Below are 21,526 nucleotides of genomic sequence, written 5' to 3' on the forward strand. Positions count from 1 at the left end.
CAAAAAATTTTATATCTGGAGTTGTCCATAATGGCAGAGAGCTTTGCCTTTCCTACTCCCTGGGTTTCTGAGTAATCCCATGCTTAGATATATATTTTATTGATCTCCTTAGTTTTAGTACTTATCATAATGCCCCAGAGTAAAACTCATTAAATATTAAATTGGCAATACTGATATGTAGATATATTTAAATGAGGATTTATAAATATGTATATCTCAGAAACCCTTCTCTCTATCCTTTTTCCATCTTATCCCATAGAGTGAGTAGGGGAAGAGAGGATTGTTTATAGATAGAAGGATGGGGATTATTTTTATACCAAGTCTCGCTGCCTCTTAATTCTGATTCTGTTACCTAATTGGGACCCTGACAGTTCCAAACATCCTGTGTATATTGTCTTTATTTGGTGGGGAGGGGCAAAAAGGAGGTAGACAGAAAGGACAAGGGTTCTAGGTAGAGGTAGTTTCTTAAAACTGTGATTTTACTTTTGGATTCCTGAAAATGGTGTCCACTGAGAAGAAACAGTTGCAAATGCTTTGGAGATAAGATATTGTCATCAATCTTTTTTTTTTTTTTTTAAACATCTTTATTGGGGTATAATTGCTTTACAATGGTGTGTTAGTTTCTGCTTTATAACAAAGTGAATCAGCTATACATATACATATGTTCCCATATGTCTTCCCTCTTGCATCTCCCTCCCTCTCACTCTCCCCATCCCACCTCTCCAGGATTTCCCAAAGCCCCGAGCTAATATCCCTGTGCCTTGCGGCTGCTTCTCCCTAGCTATCTACCTTACTACGTTTGTTAGTGTGTATATGTCCATGACTCTCTCTCGCCCTGTCAAAACTCACCCTTCCCCCTCCCCATATCCTCAAGTCCATTCTCCAGTAGGTCTGCGTCTTTATTCCTGTCTTACCCCTAGGCTCTTCATGACATTTTTTTCCCTTAAATTCCATATATATGTGTTAGCATACGGTATTTGTCTTTTTCTTTCTGACTTACTTCACTCTGTATGACAGACTCTAGGTCTATCCATCTCATTACAAATAGCTCAATTTCATTTCTTTTTAAGGCTGAGTAATATTCCGTTGTGTATATATGCCACATCTTCTTTATCCATTCGTCCGATGATGGGCGCTTAGGTTCTTTCCATCTCCGGGCTATTGTAAATAGAGCTGCAATGAACATTTTGGTACATGACTCTTTTTGAATTTTGGTTTTCTCAGGGTATATGCCCAGTAGTGGGATTGCTGGGTCATATGGTAATTCTATTTGTAGTTTTTTAAGGAACCTCCATACTGTTCTCCATAGTGGCTGAACCAATTCACATTCCCGTCATCAATCTTTTAAATCAAGAGTATCACCTTCCTTGGTGCAGGCACAAAGGACTGTTTGAGTGCTGTATTTTTGGTATTTGCATAGGATTCAGAAATGAAACTTTCAAGACAGTTTCCCCCACAACTCTGATATATTCTGGATGCAAATGAGAATCCCCTCTGGAAGTTTTAAAATCAGATATTCTTAGGCTCCATCCCAGAGACATCCAGAATTAGAATTTCTGAGAGTGGAGCTTCTGTATTTCACAGCAGTGGCTGATAATCACTGCTTTATGGAAAACATGTCCATTTGCATTAAGGAACAAGGACTTTCATAACTTTAGCTGAAGAGATGGATTGAAAAGTTCTTCAGAAAAGCAACACAAGTTATTGAAGTTCTTATAAGGTGTCTAAGATATGTAAACTAGAATGATTTTACATGAAAGGGGATAAAAAATGGAGAAGGTATTTGGAGACGGCATGTAACATACACGAGCACAGATCTGACACTTCTTATGCCCTCTCTGCTAACATGGAAACCAGAGGAATATTTGGTGAAATTGTAATGTCATGAAGGCAAGAAAAATGACAGGAAACTCTCTCTATGAATCATAAGCTCACAGTATGTAAGTCACTCCTATGGTGATAATAAGACCAGATGCACAAAAGGATTTTTAAAAGGGTAGGATTGCTTTAGGGCCATCAATAACATTGAAAATCATGCGTGGTGAGGTCTTATTAGCTGGTCTCTTATATCACTGGAGCATAAAGAGCTAACCTGCTGAGGTCAGTCAGGAATTCAATTTTTCATTTAGGTTGTTAGTATAATTGCAGGCAAGACTATCTCTTGAAAGGGAACTGGAAAGTTTTATGTCAAGATATAGACCTGGACACCGAGGTTTAAAATATTGTTGCTGAAAAAACACAAAGGCACCTGAGTTTCCAGCTTTTCACATGGGCTAATTTTTCTTTTTAAACTTTATTGTGGGGGCATTTGATCACCATTTGAGAGTATAGGCTTTTTTTTTTAAGCAACCATTCAACTAATTATTATTATTTATAATTTCTAGAAGCAAATATTCATTTGATATGTCTCTTACTTAATGTTAGAAAAGAGTCATGCAGATGCAGTGAATAAATAACTAATGGACCTGCTTTTGTAGCAGAAAGAATCCTTGGACCTTCCAGATACACTTTTTATTTGATATACTAGAAAAGTCCCCGTTCTTGACTTTCCTACCTAGTGCCTGGGTCAGTGCTTCCTGGTTCTTCCCTTGAATTTCCTAGAAATGAAAATTAAGAAAAAAGTATAGTCATGGATCACTGAGCTGTCAGTTTTATGGACTCTCTAGGACACGGGTGAATGAGAAATTTTTAGATAGAAATAAAGCCAATAGCACCAAAGCTCTTTATAATGGTTTGTACACTGGTTGGGATTGGCTGCTCTGCTGTTAAATGGTAGAATACTTTATACTTTATAGCATTCACACCACGATTTTCTCTCTGCATGTTGGTATTTCAGCTAAAAGTCATTAACGGTTTAGGAAAATGTCATATCAAGATAAATGTCAGTTTTTCAAATAGTGTAATCATGATATGGGGATTTTTAAATGGTTCTTTGCAAAACTGACTTTTTCTTAACAAACACTACCTTGTTTGAATTTTTTTACTGTATTTTTCTGGATTGACCAGGAGGCACTGACTTAGGCAGTGTACACTTTACCAAGACAGTATTACTAGGAACTAGTTTTGCTCTATTTAAATCATTTTTAATGGTGCAAAACACATCACATCACACACACTAATAAGTAATAAATGTGGCTGTCAATACTATTTGTACTGATGGCATGTTCCCCTTAACTGCTTCCACCAATACTTTAATAATGGTTGTTTCCTAACAGAATTATTCTTATTAAATATCCCCTTGAAACCTTATTATTGACATAGATTGATAGATTGTAAAAACCTAGCCCTTTCAATAACATTTTATATCTATAGTAGGGATGTATTTAATACCTATTAGTCTTCTTGATTTTGGAAGACCCATAGTGTGGACTTCATTAGTGCCATTTCCAATTTTCCAATGTGATGTGATTGTATTTCCTGGCCCCTTGTGCTTGGGTGGAGCCATGTGCTGGTTTTGGCCAAGGAAGTGGGAAAGATACTGACATATGTCACCCTCCAGAGATCTCACTCACCCTGACAGGTGACTACCATGATTATCAGTGCCAGACAAGCCGTTTTTTTGTTTTTGTTTTTCTGAATAAATACAATTGTCTGTTTCATGAATACTTCAAGGTATGTCATGACTTTCTTTTGATTACTAGAGACTTTAGGGTCAAAATTGTGGGTCCTCCATTAGCAACTACTCAGGAACATAGGGTATATATTCTATGTGCTAATGCCATTCAGCTTTATGTTTTTCTTTAACTTTTCCTTTGGTACCAACTCTGTCCCTTTCTTAAAAAATATTTATGACTTTTTTTCAAATGTATTTTTCTAGGCTGCTTCAGTTCTTTGTATAATAAAGATATAACATGAATAAATTATCATGGTTGGGAGAAGCGGAATATTTTTTTTTTCCATAAAGAGAGATGAACAATTCAGATCTGATATAGCTGGGTTGGGTTAGGGTAACAAAAAGGCCTCTAACAAAATACCATTCATAGTTAATCATATTCTATGTCCTTGCAGAATCAATGATAAGAACTCAAAAGTTCTTGTAGATGGTGGTGGTTCATTATACATGTCAACTTTACTGGGCCGAGGGGTGCCCAGATTAAACGTTATTTCTGGGTGTGTCTGTGAGGCTGTTTCCAGATGAAATAAGCTTTTGAGAGAGCAGGTGACTCTTCCCAATATGGTGGACATCATCCAATCCACTGAGAGCTTGATTAGAATAAAGAGGCAGAGGAAGAAGGAATTCACCCCTTTTCCTTCCTGCCTGACTGCCTAAGCTGGGACTTTGGCGTTCTCCTGCTCTTTGACTGAGATTTTCACCACTGACTCTTCTGATTTTCAGGCCTATAGTTTCCGACTGTAATTACACCACAGCATTTCTGGGTCTCTAGCTTGCAAATGGCAGACTGTGGGCCTTCTCAGTCTCCATAGTTAAGTGAATCAATTCTTCATAATAAATCTCTTCATATGTATTTCCTATGGGTTTTTCTGGAGAACCCTGGCTAATACAGAGAACAATACCAAAATACTAAAAGTCCTACATACTCTGCATATGTATGACATTCCTTTCTATCTAGATAACACAATCCTTAAACGAGTGAGGGGAAGAGAGGTTGACACCTACGTGAAGTCTTTCTCTGTATTATGCTATTATGGAAATGTCACAGACTATTCTATTGTTTCAGTGGCTAGAAAATAATTACTGCTTTTCTTTCTTTTGTAGTCAAAATGAATCATCAGAAAGCAGAATAAAACTCATTGGCATCTTTACTCTTGTCCTGCCCCCTAGGTTCATCAGAACCATTTTTTTCTTTTTAGATTCCATGTATATGTGTTAGCATATGGTATTTGTTTTTCTCCTTCTGACTTACTTCACTCTGTATGACAGACTCTAGGTCCATCCACCTCACTACAAATAACTCAGTTTTGAGGATGGACTTGAGGACACAGGGCGGGGGAAGGGGAAGCTGGGACGAAGTGAGAGAGTGGCATGGACATATATACACTATCAAATGTAAAATAGCTAGTGGGGAGCAGCTGCATAGCACAGGGAGATCAGCTCGGTGCTTTGTGACCACCTAGAGGGGTGGGATAGGGAGGGTGGGAGGGAGTCGCTAGAGGGAGGAGATATGGAGATATATGTATACATATAGCTGATTCACTTTGTTGTACAGCAGAAACTAACACACCATTGTAAAGCAATTATACTCTAATAAGCACGCTAAAAAAAAAAAAGAACTCATTTGCAGTTGACTCCTGGAAGGACAACTCTAATGACCCCACTGTTATCAAGGTTCTCTGAAGCACAGTTGTTGTGCACTAACTATGATGTCTCCACATTTGCCCAGCTGTTTTCTGGAGTTTTTACAATAGAACTCTCATGGCCTTGTTCACAGTAGTATTGATTCTTCCTGGTCAAGTTCTGTTGTTCTTTGCAAAGACGATCTTTTGGATTTAGATGAGTAAATGTATCACATACAGCCTGAGCATCACAAAGACCATATTTTAGTTTGTCTTGAGAACTCTCATCCAAGTCTAGATGAAGAGAGTTTGTGGAGTCTAATTCCTATGGTTGGTGACAGAGTTGGTCTATAAGACACTTGGAAAGTCTCTGAGAAAAATCTTCCCATAACATGTCCTGGTATAAAGACGCCTATGTCACATTTCAACAGGATCATTTTCCTGAAGGCAATGCAGAGCTATGGAGACAGCAATTCTCCACAAACTCTCAGCATCCATTGCTAAAAGCAATTCATACCTCACAAATAATTGGCATAATGCTGCTATAATCGTAGCAGAAACTTGAAATGGAACCTGGAGTGCTCCTAAGCATTTTTGAGGGATTCTTATAATATTTATAAGGGTTTTTATTACCACATCTTTCCATTGAAAAATAGGTGTATTAGAAGTTTATATTGACTAACCTAAAGTGTATTGTTCCTTTTATAGCCTTCTCAGTATCAGGATAAATTCTAAACCATCAGACATGATTTCTAGTCAATAATTTCAAGGGAACAACTTCCAAATATGTGACATACAATGTGGCTAAAATAATGTTTTTACCTCAAGATAGAAATAAGTTATTTCAGCATAAAATAAATCTTCAGGAAGCCAGTTGAATAATATCAAGTCTCAGAGAAGCAGTTTTAAGAAGAAAGTTTGAGCTCTAGGATGTAGCTCTTTCTCACATGCCAACTGTGGTACTTTAGGCTGCAATTGCGCTATCCTCTGAGCAGAATGCTCCTTTGGAAACATACTTTTTAATATTTGTCACCAGTAGAACAAGCTAGGTAACTTAGGCCTTTAGATCAATCTTTATTGATGCAAAAAAAGACACTCATAGAACACTGAATGACTGTAACATATCTACAAAGGTAACAGTGGAGTGTATGGAAAATAGCACTGGATCCCTGAAAACCCTGACATGTAGAAAACTACCCATATCCTTATGGAGTAGGATGAATAATGGCCCCTTAAAAATGTCCACATCCTAATTTCCAGAATCTGCTAATATGTTACTTTACATGGCCAAAGAACTTTGCAGATGTGAATAAGTTAAGGATCTTAGTTTATGGGGAATTACTCTGGATTATCCAGGTGGACCCAGTGTAATCACAAGGGTTCTTATAAGATGGAAGCAGATGGTCAGAAGGCAGAGAGGTGATGTGAAGATGGAAACAGAGGGAATGAAAGGCAATGTGATGTGGGACCACAATCCAAGGAATGAGGACAGCTTCTAGAAGCTGGAAAAGACAAGGAATTAGATATTCCCTGAATCCTTCAGAAGGAAAATAGCCCTGTCAACAGCTTGATTTTAGACTTCTGACCTCCAGAATTGTAAAAGAGTAAATTTTTATTGTTTAAGCCACTACATTTGTGATAATTTGTTACAGCAGCAATATGAAACCAACACTCCACATTTGCTCATCTTTCTGGGATTATGGCCTATGAGATTGCACAATTTTGGTGTTTTGATATCAAGAGCATGTATCAAGAGGAAAAGTGACTTGTTTGAAGTTGAAAACTTTCTAAATTTTTTTGTGCCTCTCCATTCATGTACATATACTAACCACATGCATGTACACAGATACAGCTACTCACAAAGAATCTAGGGTTTTCCTTCCATTTGAAGATAGTGCTATGCCATTTACAAACCCAGGCCACTTTCCTCCTGCCTCCAAGTGAAATCAAAAGAAAGCAAAGAGTATTCCACACAGTGTAGGTGAATGGAATAGCTGCACTATTTGAGAGTGTCTTTCAGTCTTAATTCCTTTATAAGCTTCTCTCTCCAGAGGTATGGTCAGAAGAAGAAGGGAAGCTGATACTAATAGATATTAATAAATGGAGTGGAGCCCAATGGGGTTTAGTTTAGCTTCAGAAGATAATCTTACTAGAAGAGCCACATGGCATCATCCAGGTGCACAGCAGAAGAGACTATGCTATTTAAGGAGTACAGTTTGCTGACAACAGAGCAGGAAAAAAAGATTTCCCCTAGCAGAATGAAGTAGGCAACGTGGCAAATAGGAGAGAGTGGAGCTTTTGGAGGATTACATGAACTCAAAGAATAAACTCTCTGCAACATCCAAGGGAAATTGGTGGAAATATGAGGTATAAGAAAGACTACAGTAGAAGAAAAGTTTTAACAGAAAAGAACTGAACGAATCTTGAAGTTGGAAATTTAACAGAGAATATGTTGCATACACTGTAATCTTTGTGCAATAAGCTTCTTTGGTAATGGTGGTAATAAAAACTATACCTCAAATTTGCCTGAGCGTGACCTTTGGAGGGAGAGATTAGTCATGTAGTCACTAAATGGTGGTCTTGCTGGTCTCATGATATCTCTGTACCACAATAAAGTTATCATAATTTTGGTCCTGTTTCTCAGATTTTTGGCTTTTTAGATGACTTTATTTTGTCAATTTATCTAGTAGCTATCAGGCTTAGAAAACAATTATTTTTATCAGTGTTTCTCAGTGCATTAGTATCTCCAAAGAACTCTTTGAAAACACCCATGACTGTACCCTATCCCTAAATATTCTGATTTATTTGGTCTAGGGTATGTTCTAGGCATTGGTATCTGTGACACCAAGACTCTCCAGGTGATACTTACATACAGCCAGAGCTGAGAACCACTGATTTATATTAACCAAACTCGTATTTTAAAGGGATAACAATAAAGATCAAAACTACTATTTGATGAGTGTTACAACATGTCCACTGCTGTAACAGGTTCTTTATCTACTATTGGGGAGGAAGTGTTACCCCCAGTTTATAGATGTGAGCATAGTTATAGTACTTGAACCCAGGTTTGATTTCAATCCTGGGCTCTTTGTGCTTTATTTATAATAGGAGGTATATATGAGAGGAAAGTCAGTAATTTGTACAAAGTCTTTCTGTATTTTGAGAACCCAAATAAAAACATATGGTTCTTTGGTGAGAGCAAAGTTAGAAGGACAGGAATTGGATCTTTATCTTAAGGAATGAATCCATCAAGCCAAGAGAGCTTGATAAGTTGCCCCTCTATTCTTGTTCAGAGAGCTGGCTCCCATTATAAAAGGTTGTACCATGGGTGATGCTGCAGGTATTATGAGGAGCCTCACTCACTTTTCCTCTTTCTGTCAGGAATTCAGATCTACATAGCTCTTCTATTATAACACCTCTTTAGATATTAGAATTAATTAGATTCCAATTTTAAATCCCTTTAGTGATCTTTCAGGGAGAACTTTGGCCTCTTTAATGGGGTCAGCTTTCATGAAGAAAAGGTAGTTTGGGACTTTCCTGGTGGCACAGTGGTTTGGAGTCAGCCTGCCAATGCAGTGGACACGGGTTTGAGCCCTGGTCCGGGAGGATCCCATCTGCTGCAGAGCAACTGGGCACCTGCGCCACAACTGCTGAGCCTGCGTGCTGCAGCTGCTGAGGCTGGCACACCTGAAGCCCGTGCTCCGCAACGGGAGGGGAGGGGCATCTCAGTGAGAGGTCCGTGCACCGCAGCGGAGACCCAACACAGCCAAAAATAAATAAATAAATAGATAAATAAATTTAAATCTTCAGAAAAGTTAAAAAAAAAAAAAAAAGAGTACTGCTTTAAAAAAAAAGGAAAGGATAGTTTGTAAAAAAAATTGTAATGCAATTGTTAAAATTGTGTGATACACATAATAATAGATATTTTTGTGTGCTTGATGTTATAATGGCAGTGGACACAAGGTGCTTAGGGCTTTGCATGGCATGCTAAACAATGCGGGCTTTATACTTAAGGCAATAAGGGGGTGGGGTGGGCACTCAGGAATTTCAAACTTGAGAGGTGTAAGATCAGATATTTTATTTAAAATGAACAGTTTTTGAGGTCACATGGAGGCTGGGTAGAGAAAAGGAGAGGGAGGGGACTTGTGACTGAGAGGTCAATTGTTCTAGCACAGGAGGAAGATGATGAAAGTGATGGAGAAAAGGAGGTAGGATCAGAAACATATTTAGAAGGCAGAATCTATAGCATTTGGTAACTAATAAATAGGAAAGGTGAGGGAGAGTCAAGGAGATTTCCAGGTTTCTGGCTTGAGTAATCGAATGGTATTTCTGGTTGGTGGGGGAAAGGATGAGTAGGAAGATGCAATATGTTAAGTCTGGCATGGAGATTTAATGACATCAGATGAGATTCTCATAAGGTTGTGAGACTTGGTAATTCAGACTGAAAGGAGGTTTGGGAACCACTATTGTGATATGATAGAGGAGGTGATGCAGTGATAGAGTTCGGATTGGGAAGCACTGTGTCACTCTTGTAGTTGGATACCATATCACTAATAATACTGACAATGCTAATCCATAGCATGTGGAATACTTCATGCATCAGTGGTGGGCTGCTTAGTGCCTTATAGGCATTGTCACATTTAACATTTCTCAAAACAGCATGACCTATGGGTTATGACATTCCTATTTTACAGATGCAGCAAAGAACAAATAACTAAGTCCTCTACTAAATAACCTCATTCAATACATTGAAGTTTTTCACAGCACTTTATTCTCCCTTTACCCTGGCACAGTCTTTAGCACATAGAAAACAGCCAATACATGTCAACTGAATAAATGGTGACATTTAGATCTTACAGGATCATGCTTATAACAGAAAGGATGTGGCTAACAGTCACGGAGAAAGTAGGGTGGAGGGATCTTTTTGATAAAATCTTGCATCTATGAAGGGTTGAAGAAGCAGGTGTGGTTAACATAATGAAGTGATTTTTAACTTACGTCAGTCTTCAGCCTTCTTTAGGGAATCAGATAGAAGCTATGGATCTTTTCCCCTGAGAAAGTCATGCCGAGGGGCACAGACATCCTCAAAATTTTGAATAGAGCTGAGGATCACTGATCCTGCTACAGGCTTAAGACATGCTTTTTGTTATACACGTCTTCAAATTCCTTACATGATTCCTTTTAAATTACCCCCACCTTTCCTGCAAAGATAATTTCTTATTGCCTATTACAGCCAAATTTTGATGTAGCTGGAATTAAGCATTAGAGCATTTCTGAGGCACATATGTGATTTTTATTACCTCTCAATTTGGATTGAAACAAATCTAAGTCCTTTTCCAAATCTACTCATTGGAGGCTTTAGAGCATCCTCAAAAGGGCATCCTGTACACTAAGAATACAAACAAATTGCAAACCCTTTCAGTAAATTTTTGATTATTCATAGAGGTCAATTAATTCTTGTGTATATTAATAACATACTCACATCTATGAACTTCTCTTTATAATCCAAACAATGTGCTCAGGAAATGTAAAGAGATTTTAATATCAGCCTGAGAGAAACATAATTAGAATAGGAATGTGCTGTCAAAAAAATTATATAACAAACTGCAAATTATCATCCAGTTAGTATAAACTGAGATTCATCATGATTACATTGTCAGGATTTATCCAAAGTAATGAACTTCTCATCAATTAAGTATCTCAAAGACTACCAAAGGATTCTAAAAAACCTTACAAAAGAATGAACTGCTTAATTATTTCCCCATTTCTTTGAAAGCCTACTAAGTACAAGGCAATGTGCAAGTTCTTTATGTCTAGATGTTAATAAGAGGATCCTTGATTGCTTGTATGCATGGAAGCTCAGAGCTGAAGGGAAGCTTAGCAACAGTTAGAATCTAATCCAACAATCTTATTTTACAGGTGACTGGGTCTCAGAAAAACAAACAGACTTGCTCAAAGTAGCATATTAAGACGGGCTAAGAAACTTAGATCAGAGGCACATTAGATCCTGGTTTGAAATTCCAGCCTTGCTATTGAGTGTATGCTCTGGAACCTCATTCTTCTCATCTGTAACATGGGATATTTGGAGGCAGTAAATAGATAACACTTCAGTCAAATACATAGCCTATTCTGGCACACAATGACTACCCAATAAATGGCATTTATTTTATCCTATTAGGGGAAAAGCAGAGTTTGCAACTGCATCTCCCAACTTTCAGTCTAAGACTCTAGTCACAGTCCCCTACTGCTTTAGAAATTAGCTTCATGGTCTCCAACCAGTAAATTGGCATTAGATAGCTAAACTCTTGTGACATGCATTTTCAAGGTCTCTTTTTGCCTTAAGGTGGCAGAGATTTGGGGTTTTGTTGTTGTTTTCATTGTTGTATCTTTATCACCTTCAATCAGTGCTCAACAAGTATGTGTTGAATGAAAAAATGAATTTCTTTACTATGTCCCCACCACATTCACTACTTGGCTTCAATATAAACAACATTTCTTGAACTAGAGATGATTGGATGTTTGAGAATCAAGGAAATAACACATCCAAGAAGTATGAAGCTTAACTAAAATGTGTTCCAGGTTCCATTACTTGGAGAATCAGTTGACTTCTTGCTGTACATAACAGTAGTAGAATAGGATACTTTCTTTTCCTTTTAAATCCTGAGATAAGTTTCAAATCCCAGCTTAGCCACTTTCTGGCTCTGTGACTTTGGGCAAGTTACAAAATCTCTCTGAAATCTGTCAGTTTCTTGTATGCAGAATTTTCTCATAAAAATTAAATGAGTGATGCATTTCACTTGCTTAGCACAGTGCCTGGCACAAAATAAGTGTTGAGTAAAATGTAGCCCTAAGGTCTTTGGCTTATTTTATGTGTTTATGAGTAGAAGTAATAGACTTGGGGATCTGACTTAGCTGGTGCAGGTTCCAAACACAGAATTGCAACCTTTTAGCACATCACAGCTGTACTGCTTGACTTGATGTTTTCTGTCCTAAGAGATGAAGGCTGATGGTACTTCTGTCCTGTGAAAACATGAAATGAAACCCATCTAACTACCTCTGCTTGCCTTGGTCAGAGATGTTAGGCATAACTTGTATGGGGACAAAAATCTATGCACAAAATTATTTGATTAATCAGCATTGCCATTGCACTTAGCAGAGGGAAGCCAAGCGTTTAAGAAATACATTTTCTGCCTGGTCTTGTTTTTATGTTAATTGAAACAAAAGAAAAGAAAAGAAAAGAAACAAAAGCACACAAATGTTGACAGGAGAAAATGCAATATAATTCTACAAAATATTTTGGTACTAAAATGTTCTATGGAGGCTAATGGCTCAATTATAGCTTAATGCTCATTGCCACGAGTGTTGAAGGAGGTAAAACATCTCCCCTCTGATGCACTTGTTCATGTAAACAAGATAGCAGTTTTCCTGAGTCAGAAACAGTATGTTCGTGCTCATCCACTGGCCCCTCTCTAGCTCAGGGAATTGGCCCAGCTCTGAAACAGCTTCCCTGCTAGATGAAGCACCACTGCATCCCTTCCCTCCCTATCAGAGACACATTAGGTTTCACTGTGCTTGAAGTAGTGACCTGCTTCCTCAATCCTATTACAGGATTTGAAAACGACTCTGCAGTTCTCCAAAGAGGCAAATTTATTTTCAGGAAGGAGAATCATTAGCTCAAATGCATTACAGTTCTTAATAATACAGAATTTCAGGGTTGAATGAAACCTTCCTTTTGAGGAAACTGAGGCACAGAGAAGTGACTTGTTCAAATGTTCTTGGCAGAGTTGAGAGTTCAGCATACTGAGTAGAGTGGAAGAAAGGTGATTTGGGAGATTACTGATTAAGAGCTTCTAAGCACAGTTCTTGGATCATTCATTTCATCTATTCATTCAACATAGATGTATTGGTCACTCGTTGTGTGTCAAATAATGTAATAGATGTTGGGGATTTGGGAGAACAAGACAAAGAAAGCTCCCATCCTCTTGGAGTTTACAGTATAGTAGGGGATAGAGATAACAAATGAATCAATGTCCTTAATTAATTATAGATTTTTATTAGGGTTACAGAGCAACTAAGTAGAGTGCAAGGTCATAAGGAATGAGAAAATAGTTTCTTCTCCTTTATCTCCCAAGAGTTAATCATGAAGGCTTAGGTGAGGCAGACTTTGGAAAAGAATGTTCCAGGTGTTGGCAACTGCAAGTGCAAAGGCCATAAAGTAGGGAAAGGAGGGCATATTACATGACCAGGCAGAGTGCCCTTGAAATAGTGTATTGGAAGCTGGAGGCTGGCAGGGAGGCTGGAGGGGGCGGATGGGTCACATAATGCAGGCCACAGATTTTCGCATTAAAAGCATGCTCAGTAGATAAAATTAACACTGTCCCTGAGCTTCAATTTTCATTTCCAGAAAAAAAAAAAGATAGTACTAATTATATCAATGATTATTATGTCAATTAAAGGAGATGGTTGCTTATCACCCAGCATGGCACTAGGCACATGTTAGGAATTCCCTACCCAGAGTCCTCCTACCCTGTGCCTCACCTTTATTTGTTTTGTTTTTGTTTTTGTTTCTTTGGCTGCACTGTGTGGCATGCAGGATCTTAGTTCCCCTGCAGTGGCAGCGCAGAGACCTCACCACTGGACTGCCAGGGAATTCCCCTGTGCCTCAGCCTTAAATTCATCTTCCATCAGCCACTCCCTTGGGAGAACCATACTCAGAGTGAAGTGGATGGTGAGCCATCAGTGGGAAGACAGAGGGACGTGGGGGGTGTGGGAGTGAGGAGAGGCTGGGGACCTGGGATTTCCACATTAAAGACAGGCTAAGGAGAGATCAGCATCCTCTAAAAGCAGCAGGATGCCTGCTGGGAGGTGATGCATGGACAGAGAGAGAAGAAGACATGCAGTGACCTGATGGGTCCCATGTGTGGGCTGCTGGTTTTTGGGGCCACTCTCAGACTGCAGAAATTCACAAAGACCATTTCTTATTATAAGAGCCGTGCTCCCCTGTAGCCTTATCAAGTCTTGACATTTGAATTTCTAACTAATTTGGGGGAAATAAATTTTCAGATTCTCATCATATAGTAGTTGTTAAATATGAATAGAAATAATCACTTTGCTGAAGTGATTATCATGCCCAAGAATAATTATAGACTTTTCCCCAATTTTTACTTTTAGATAAATGTCAAATATCTTCTTTAAAGTGCATTTGATTTATTTTTTCTTAAGAATCATTAAAAACTAGTAAAATATGATGAAGGTGCAGGGAAGTACACGGAAATAATGGGAAATGTGCATGAGAAGAAAGATACATTGACCTGGCAGAGAAAATTTTCTCAGCAGTGATTTTAGTCACCAAAAAAGTAAAAGCTATTAATACTAATTTCATCTAAAGGAGACCAGCAGCGAGTGGTTGTGTTTTCCCCGGACATTTCTGGAAGCCTAGTTCAGAATGGTTATCCATTATGAAATGGGGGCCCGATATGGTAAAGTAGGCATTCAGGATCTGAGATCATAGGGCAGGCTGGCTATTCAGAGAATGACCTTGTATGAGACACTTAACCTATCTGAGCTTCAGTTTTCTCAACTCTGAAGTGAGAATACCAAATTTACTTCAGGATAAACTGAGATGACATACAGGGTGTGAGACACCATCTTTGGTACCTCAGTAAAAGATATAGGTCTCTTTCCTTCCTTTCTTTCCCTCAGGAGAAAGGGTGGTTGAGCAGTGGCTGGCATCAGGACCCTGAACTCCTGAACCCTCAGACTCCCTAGAGACACTCCGCAGACAGATTCAGGAAAGGTCTCTGAAAGAGTTTCTACATGTTGTTGTCCAGGACTAATGGAGCAAGTTAAAATGGAATCACACAGAGTACTAGTGTCTCATCTTGACTAGAATAGAAAGTCCTATGGTCTTCATTATAACTTTTCAAACCATAACAGCCTCTTGGAGGTCCAAATGAAGCCCATTAAGCCAACCTGGATCCTTTGCTGTGATTTCACAATGAGGAACAGTTCTTTCACATGCAGTAAGGTAAGGGTTTCATGCTGGAAGCTTTTAAAAAGGTTCTCCACCCCTCCCAATCTTTTCAGATCATGGGTCTAGAACAAAGAGAGGATGAACAGTCTTTGAGTCACTTCCCCCAAGCTTCACAGCCAATCATACCATTCACGTGATTAGGAAAAGCAAACACAAGATAAAACATGGTAAGACAGGAGGGAGAAAAATGTTTGTGCCAATGGCTTGTGCAAAGTGGAACTAATCCTACTTCTCTTTGCCCCTGCCAGACATTTCTTGAGAGGGCTTCTCTTAGATGATTTTCTGTGCCTTTTTTTATTATTTTAAATTTTCATTTGAATGATATAATCTCCATGACACAAGGAAAGAACAACTTACATCAAAGGAATTTTATATCCACATTATCAAAATATAGGAGAAACTCTAGCAGCCCCTGCCCATGGCCATCAGGCACTTCCCTTGCCTATTCTAAGCCTGCCCTTTGGGAGAGATATGACCAGTTATGTGAGCCAAGTGGATTTCTAACTAAGAGAAGCCTCATCAGCAAATCATTCTCTTAAATGTAACAGAAGTCCCTAGATTCTGTTAAGAAAGACTCTTGGGAAGGGATACTTCTTTGCATTTTGAAGGCTATGCATAAAATCTGGGTGTTTTTCTCATTTCTGGCCCACACTCCATTACACACTTTAATGACTGTATTAAATTCTCAGATGAAGCCTTAAGATAAAGAGAAGCTGATGATATTTATTCACCTTTCAAGTTCTTTAGTTGCTGACATCACTGCAGCATGCTTGCTTTCTTTACTGAGAGGTACTTATAATAGCTAAAGACTTGTTAATACAACTATAGTCTAGAAGTAAGTAACAGATAGTCTGCCTAACTGGAGAAGCAATGTGTCACTGTGGAGAAAGCATCAGATGGGATAAAGGAGACTCTGCCTGTTCCTGGCTGTGTCGCTCTGGGAAAGTTATTTTATCTCCTATAAAGTGAGAGGATTAGCCTTGATGACGTCTACGATTGTTTGCAACCACAATTTAAAATATGTTCTATGATTCAGTGGCTTCTGAGAAATGCCCTTCCAGTGAGAGATATAGCACTGGACAGTCAGGCTGGATGACTGTGCCCAGAGAGCTCTTCTAAGTGACTCAGAAACCCACAGTTCTGCATTTGCATGGAGGGGTTGGTCTACTTGTGAAGTTAGTGCCCATTACCAGTCAACCCAACAGTACACCCCAGACATTTTAAACTAAGGAGTGTAATAACACCTTGTGCCATTTTAGGTAAGAACATTGCCTCATGCCACAGTAACCACTTAAATATAGAGAGGCACCCATTAGGCCAAGTAAATATAACCTGGCTATTTTATTCCTACTTTCCCCAAAATTCAATCCCCTGATTTTTTATTAGTGCTTCTATTTTAAACATCTGGCTTGCCTATCCCATTGTCTCTGTCTATGCTAGAGTTTCTCAGCCTCAGGACTATTGGCATTTTAGGCTACGTAGTTCTTTGTTGTGGGGTGGGGTGGGATCCTGTGTCTTATAGGATGTTTAGCAGCACCTCTAATTGCTAGCTGTCAGTAAAGTGCCACCATCCCCAATATGACAACCAGAAATGTCTCTGGACATTGACAGAAGTTTCCGAGGGGGTGAAATCACTCTGGGTTGAGAACCACGAGTCTAGGTTTAATCTTTTTTTAAATTTATTTTTAATCTATTTTTTATTTTGATTCTGAGTTTTCTTTCTTAGACATAAGACCAGTGCTATATCCTGAAGTGCCCAGAAAGTATTAACACTGTTGTTATCATTCTTAATGTTATTAAGATCTTTCATTTATATAAGATTTCACAATTTATTGTTTCCACCCACATTACCCGTGGAGATTAATGCATGGCAGCTCATTGTCTGTAATAAATTAGAAGAGAGAAGCATCTTTTCCATGACTCTCTCCATGCCCCTTTTTCACTGTGCTTGGAATCTTGCATGTTTGACAAAAGAGGTCTTGCCATGAGGAAGATGTATTTAAGACAAGTAAGGCATTGTGTAAATGAAATCTAGCTTGTTTTTTTCAAAGGACATAAAAGAGGAGATGCTTAATCAACTTGAAATGATACTCTTCTCCTCTCAATCTCTGCTGGCAGGATCTATATATCCCCGAGTATGTACACAGGACCACACATCCACAACTACATACGAACAGGTGGCTTCAAAGAGGTCTGAGCCCTATGACTCTTTAAAAGGGTTCTGAAATCTGCAATCTTCAGCCTAAAGTGGACTGCTGGCATTTTATCATGCTGCACTAAGTGAAAGCAGATGGCATGTCTGAGAAAGATAAACAAACTCATCTCCCAATATTTTCACCTCTTTCTTACCCCTCTTACCTGCTTAAGGATTTCAGCAGCTGTTTCATGTGAACAATCAAATATCACATAGAACTCCTTGCCTTTCTTCATCTCCTTGAGTAAAGGCTTGGCATCTTTATTCCCAGAGGGCAGCTGGCGGATTTTGATTTTAATGTTATATCTGGAGGGAGCTTTGATGAGCTCTTGCAGACGAATGAGACCTAGAAAATGACATTCAATCATGCAACAAACTGTTCTGTCCAAAGTATGTTTGTTGCCATTTATAGGCAAACTCATATAATTCCCAAAATGTATCAAGACGCCATCTACCTAAAGGTTACATTATTGACTTCTCATTTGTCATTCCTCTTTCTATGAAATTCCTCTTTCTATATGGATTATACTGTATTTTCCTTTTGTGGGTATGTGTGGCTGGAAGCACAATTTTCCCAAGAGGATTCTGAATTTTTTAGAATGCAACTGTCCTCTCCAGCTTTCACCACATATCTTTAACAAATCAAGTCAATACTGTAAAACTTTTGTAAACAAAAAGTTGCTTGAAGTTTCCAAAGATGCTTTTTGAAATGGATAATACCCATTCACTTTAGAACACTAGAATTTCTTGGGGTTATAAACCTCTGTAAACCTTTCAGCAAGTTTTTATATATAACATACTGTTTACCAGCTAATTGCTTGGATTGTTCTATATAATCTTCCAGTTCCTGCCATATAAGCTATTTATAAATGGCTTATTGTATTTTCTTTCTAATATAATTGAACATAATATGGGAAAATACTTTCTTGATTTAAAAGAAAAGATGATAGAATTTTAAAAGATTATGATAATAAGGGCAGAAACAAATTCTTTAAAAATACACCACTGGTAATTGTAGGAAAGTGTATACAGCCAACTAACTTGATGGAGAATGTTTAATTCACCACAAATATGAATCCACCGAACTGCATCATTCTTTTTAATAGAAGTGCTTTAATAGGGCAAGACCAATAGCTATATGAAGCCTCCATCTTATTTCCCCTAATATTAACTGGTGTTCGCTACACTGCATGATGTTGGCTCTTACACAAGGATGACCATTGGAAAATTGAATATTTTTTATTACACAGTCTGTGCCTTCAGGATGTGTCAGCTTCAAGTAATCAATAGGAAATATTAAGCTTTGTCACTATTCAGATAGAAATTGTGGCACGCACTGTGCAAGACACAGCATGGATGCCAGCTACCTCTGGACTTGATGCACTTTTTTTATTTTCTTGTTTTATTTATTTAGTTATTTGTTTTCCCTAGAAGCTACATTTTTGTGTCTAAGATGTTATAAGATTCCTCTGTACCTTGGGCAGGTGTGGTCCTGAAGTACAGTAAATTTGTAAGCTACTCTTCAGAGTCAAGTGGACCAGGGTAAGGAAGGAAGGAGTTGTAGAACCATATCAAGATTTAGTGCTCATTATCTTTTTAAAAAAAATTGTATTTATTTTATTTTTGGCTACACTGGGTCTTTGTTGTTGCATGTGGGCTTTTCTCTAGTTGAGGTGAGTGGGGGCTACTCTTCATTGCGGTGCGCGGGCTTCTCATTGTGGTGGCTTCTCTTGTTGCAGAGCACGGGCTCTAGGCGTGCGGGCTCTAGAGCGCAGGTTCAGTAGTTGTGGTGCACGGGCTTAGTTGCTCCGCGGCATGTGGGATCTTCCCAGACTAGGGCTTGAACCCGTGTCCCCTGCACTGGCAGGTGGATTCTTAACCACTGCACCACCAGGGAAGCCCTCATTATCCTTTTTAATTTCTTTAACATAAAAATAGAAATTGTTAGAATGATAGCCTTCCTGGGTTCTTGATTCTTTCCAAATCAACCAATGTGACTGAAGGCTCCCAAGCACCAGTGAGTCACTTGTCCTCTTACTTCTAGAATCACTTGTCCTGAGCAACTGATGAGTCCTAATGGAAGAAAACTGAGCACATGGATTTGTGTATTTGTTAATCCTAACAATAACCCTATGAAGCAAGGGTTATCATCTTCATAATTTCAAGTAAGAAAACCAAGGCTTGGAGCAATTAAGTAACTTAGGGTTACAAAGATAGGAGGAGCTATGGATTCAAACTGCTTGTGAGTCTAGCACTCAGTCTTTCCATGTCACCATCATGCCTTACAAATACAAATTGTTGGTGCTTGAAGGACCAGATATAGCTTTGGATTATTTGATAAGAGAGGTAAAGAGTAGAAAGAGGTACCCATTCTCCTTTCTTCTTTACTCCAGGCTGCTTGTGAGTCTCTCTTGTTTTTCTTGTTTGTTTATTTGTTTGTTTGTTTTTTTCTATCGCCTTCCTGCTTTGCAATCGCTTCCTTTTTTTTTTTTTTTTTTTGAGCATGACCACAAGGGAGATCAACATGGCCTTTAAATAAAATGGGAAAGATATTTAAGAAGTACATTTCATATGCGGCAATGAACTGCTCTTTTGTTCTTTGCTAAATGGAATGTCAATCTTGAAGTTCATTTTCCTATCATGATGACTTAGATGCATGTTAATGGCATTTAAAGTTGAATATATTCTCTCCCTTCATTCATTCATTTTTATGGGAAAACATTTTCTGGATGTTCACTCCATGCCAAGTCCCATCCATGTTAAGGGCTGGAAATATAACAAGAACACATCTTGCTTTAAGGTCCGCACAGCCCACAGAAGGAGTTCATCCCATCGAATCTTGTATTATGCATGGGGCATCACTTATTACTTAAGTTGATAAACTATAACCTGAGGCTGACAGGGGCTGGAGCAACTTGCTCAAGGTTGTGTAAGGCTATCATGTGGCAGATCCAGGGTTTAAAGCTAGTTCCACCTCTGACTCCCCAAGCTAGGGCTCTTTCATCAAATCAGTGGCTCCTCCTGACTTTGAGATTTAAGATCAACTAACTAACTGGCTGAATGACTAACTAACTATATAAATAAATATCTGGATAAATAGAGAAAAAAATTTAAAAAATTTGGACCAGCATAAAACATTCAGCCTTTATTTGGCAATGAAGTTGTTAATAAACAGGTTCCCTCCTCAAAAAAAGTAACTGTGAGCTTTCACAATTGTTTCACAAAAGAAAGTTATTTTAATACCAACAGAGGAGAAAGGAGAACTCAGTACAAAAGATTAGTTTTTAATTGGACTAAATTTACCTTTCAGAAAAACTCACTACTAAGCCCTAGTTTTCTCTTTTTGTCCATATGCAGGTGAACTGGCCTCAGGAAAGGAGAAGATCAGCAGATTTAAAGGTTACAGACCCAAGATGTAGGAAGAACAAAGAGCAAGAAAAAGGGAGGTTTATGTTTCTCTTTCGAAGCAATTGTTTGCTTTAAAAAGCCTTGCTGTCTTCATTAGCAAACATCACAGAATTTACAATTAGAAAGGCTTTTTAGTCCACAGGAGACAAAATTTAGAGAAAGCTTTCCCTTTTATTTGCATTTTACAGCAATCCAGCAATCCATTACACTTCATTGTAAAAAGTTAAAACTTGTCTTTAAACAAGTCCTTACTTCAGGGAAAGAAAATTGATGTAGGCACAATTCCTAACTTTGCTAATGGCCCTCCTGTGTGTGGATGCCAGCCCTGCCAGAGTGACCCAGTTCTTCTAGATTGGGACACCAATTGCAGAGAATGATAAGGGTGCGTGCAAACCTGGCAATGGTGATGGATTTTCTAGTCCATTGTAGGAGAGACACTTTAAAAATGAAATGCAGAAAAGGAGATAACTAAACAAACCAAATAGAGAGACATTCTACAGTAAAACTGGTATGGACTCTTCAAAAATGTCAAGGTCATGAAAGACAAGGGGAGGCTAGACTATTTTAGATCAAAGGAGACTAAAAGGACCTGACAGCTAAATGCAGTGAGTGATCCTGGATTAAAAAAAAGAAAAAAAACTGCAATTGGGACAATT

General features: G+C 38.4%; 1 protein-coding gene across 10 annotated transcripts in view; it reads right to left on the reverse strand.

The window, feature by feature from the left end:
• The window catches only part of GRIK1 (glutamate ionotropic receptor kainate type subunit 1), a 419,735-nt gene that overhangs the window by 125,431 nt on the left and 272,778 nt on the right, over positions 1-21,526 (reverse strand). For all 10 annotated transcript variants that reach the window (XM_065876420.1, XM_065876425.1, XM_065876424.1 and 7 more), the window contains one exon: positions 17,627-17,808. In XM_065876420.1, the coding sequence (XP_065732492.1) occupies positions 17,627-17,808 (182 nt within the window). The remainder of the gene's footprint in view (positions 1-17,626; positions 17,809-21,526) is intronic.

This window comes from Phocoena phocoena, chromosome 4 (assembly GCF_963924675.1).
Source record: "Phocoena phocoena chromosome 4, mPhoPho1.1, whole genome shotgun sequence".
Taxonomy (NCBI): Eukaryota; Metazoa; Chordata; class Mammalia; order Artiodactyla; family Phocoenidae; genus Phocoena; species Phocoena phocoena.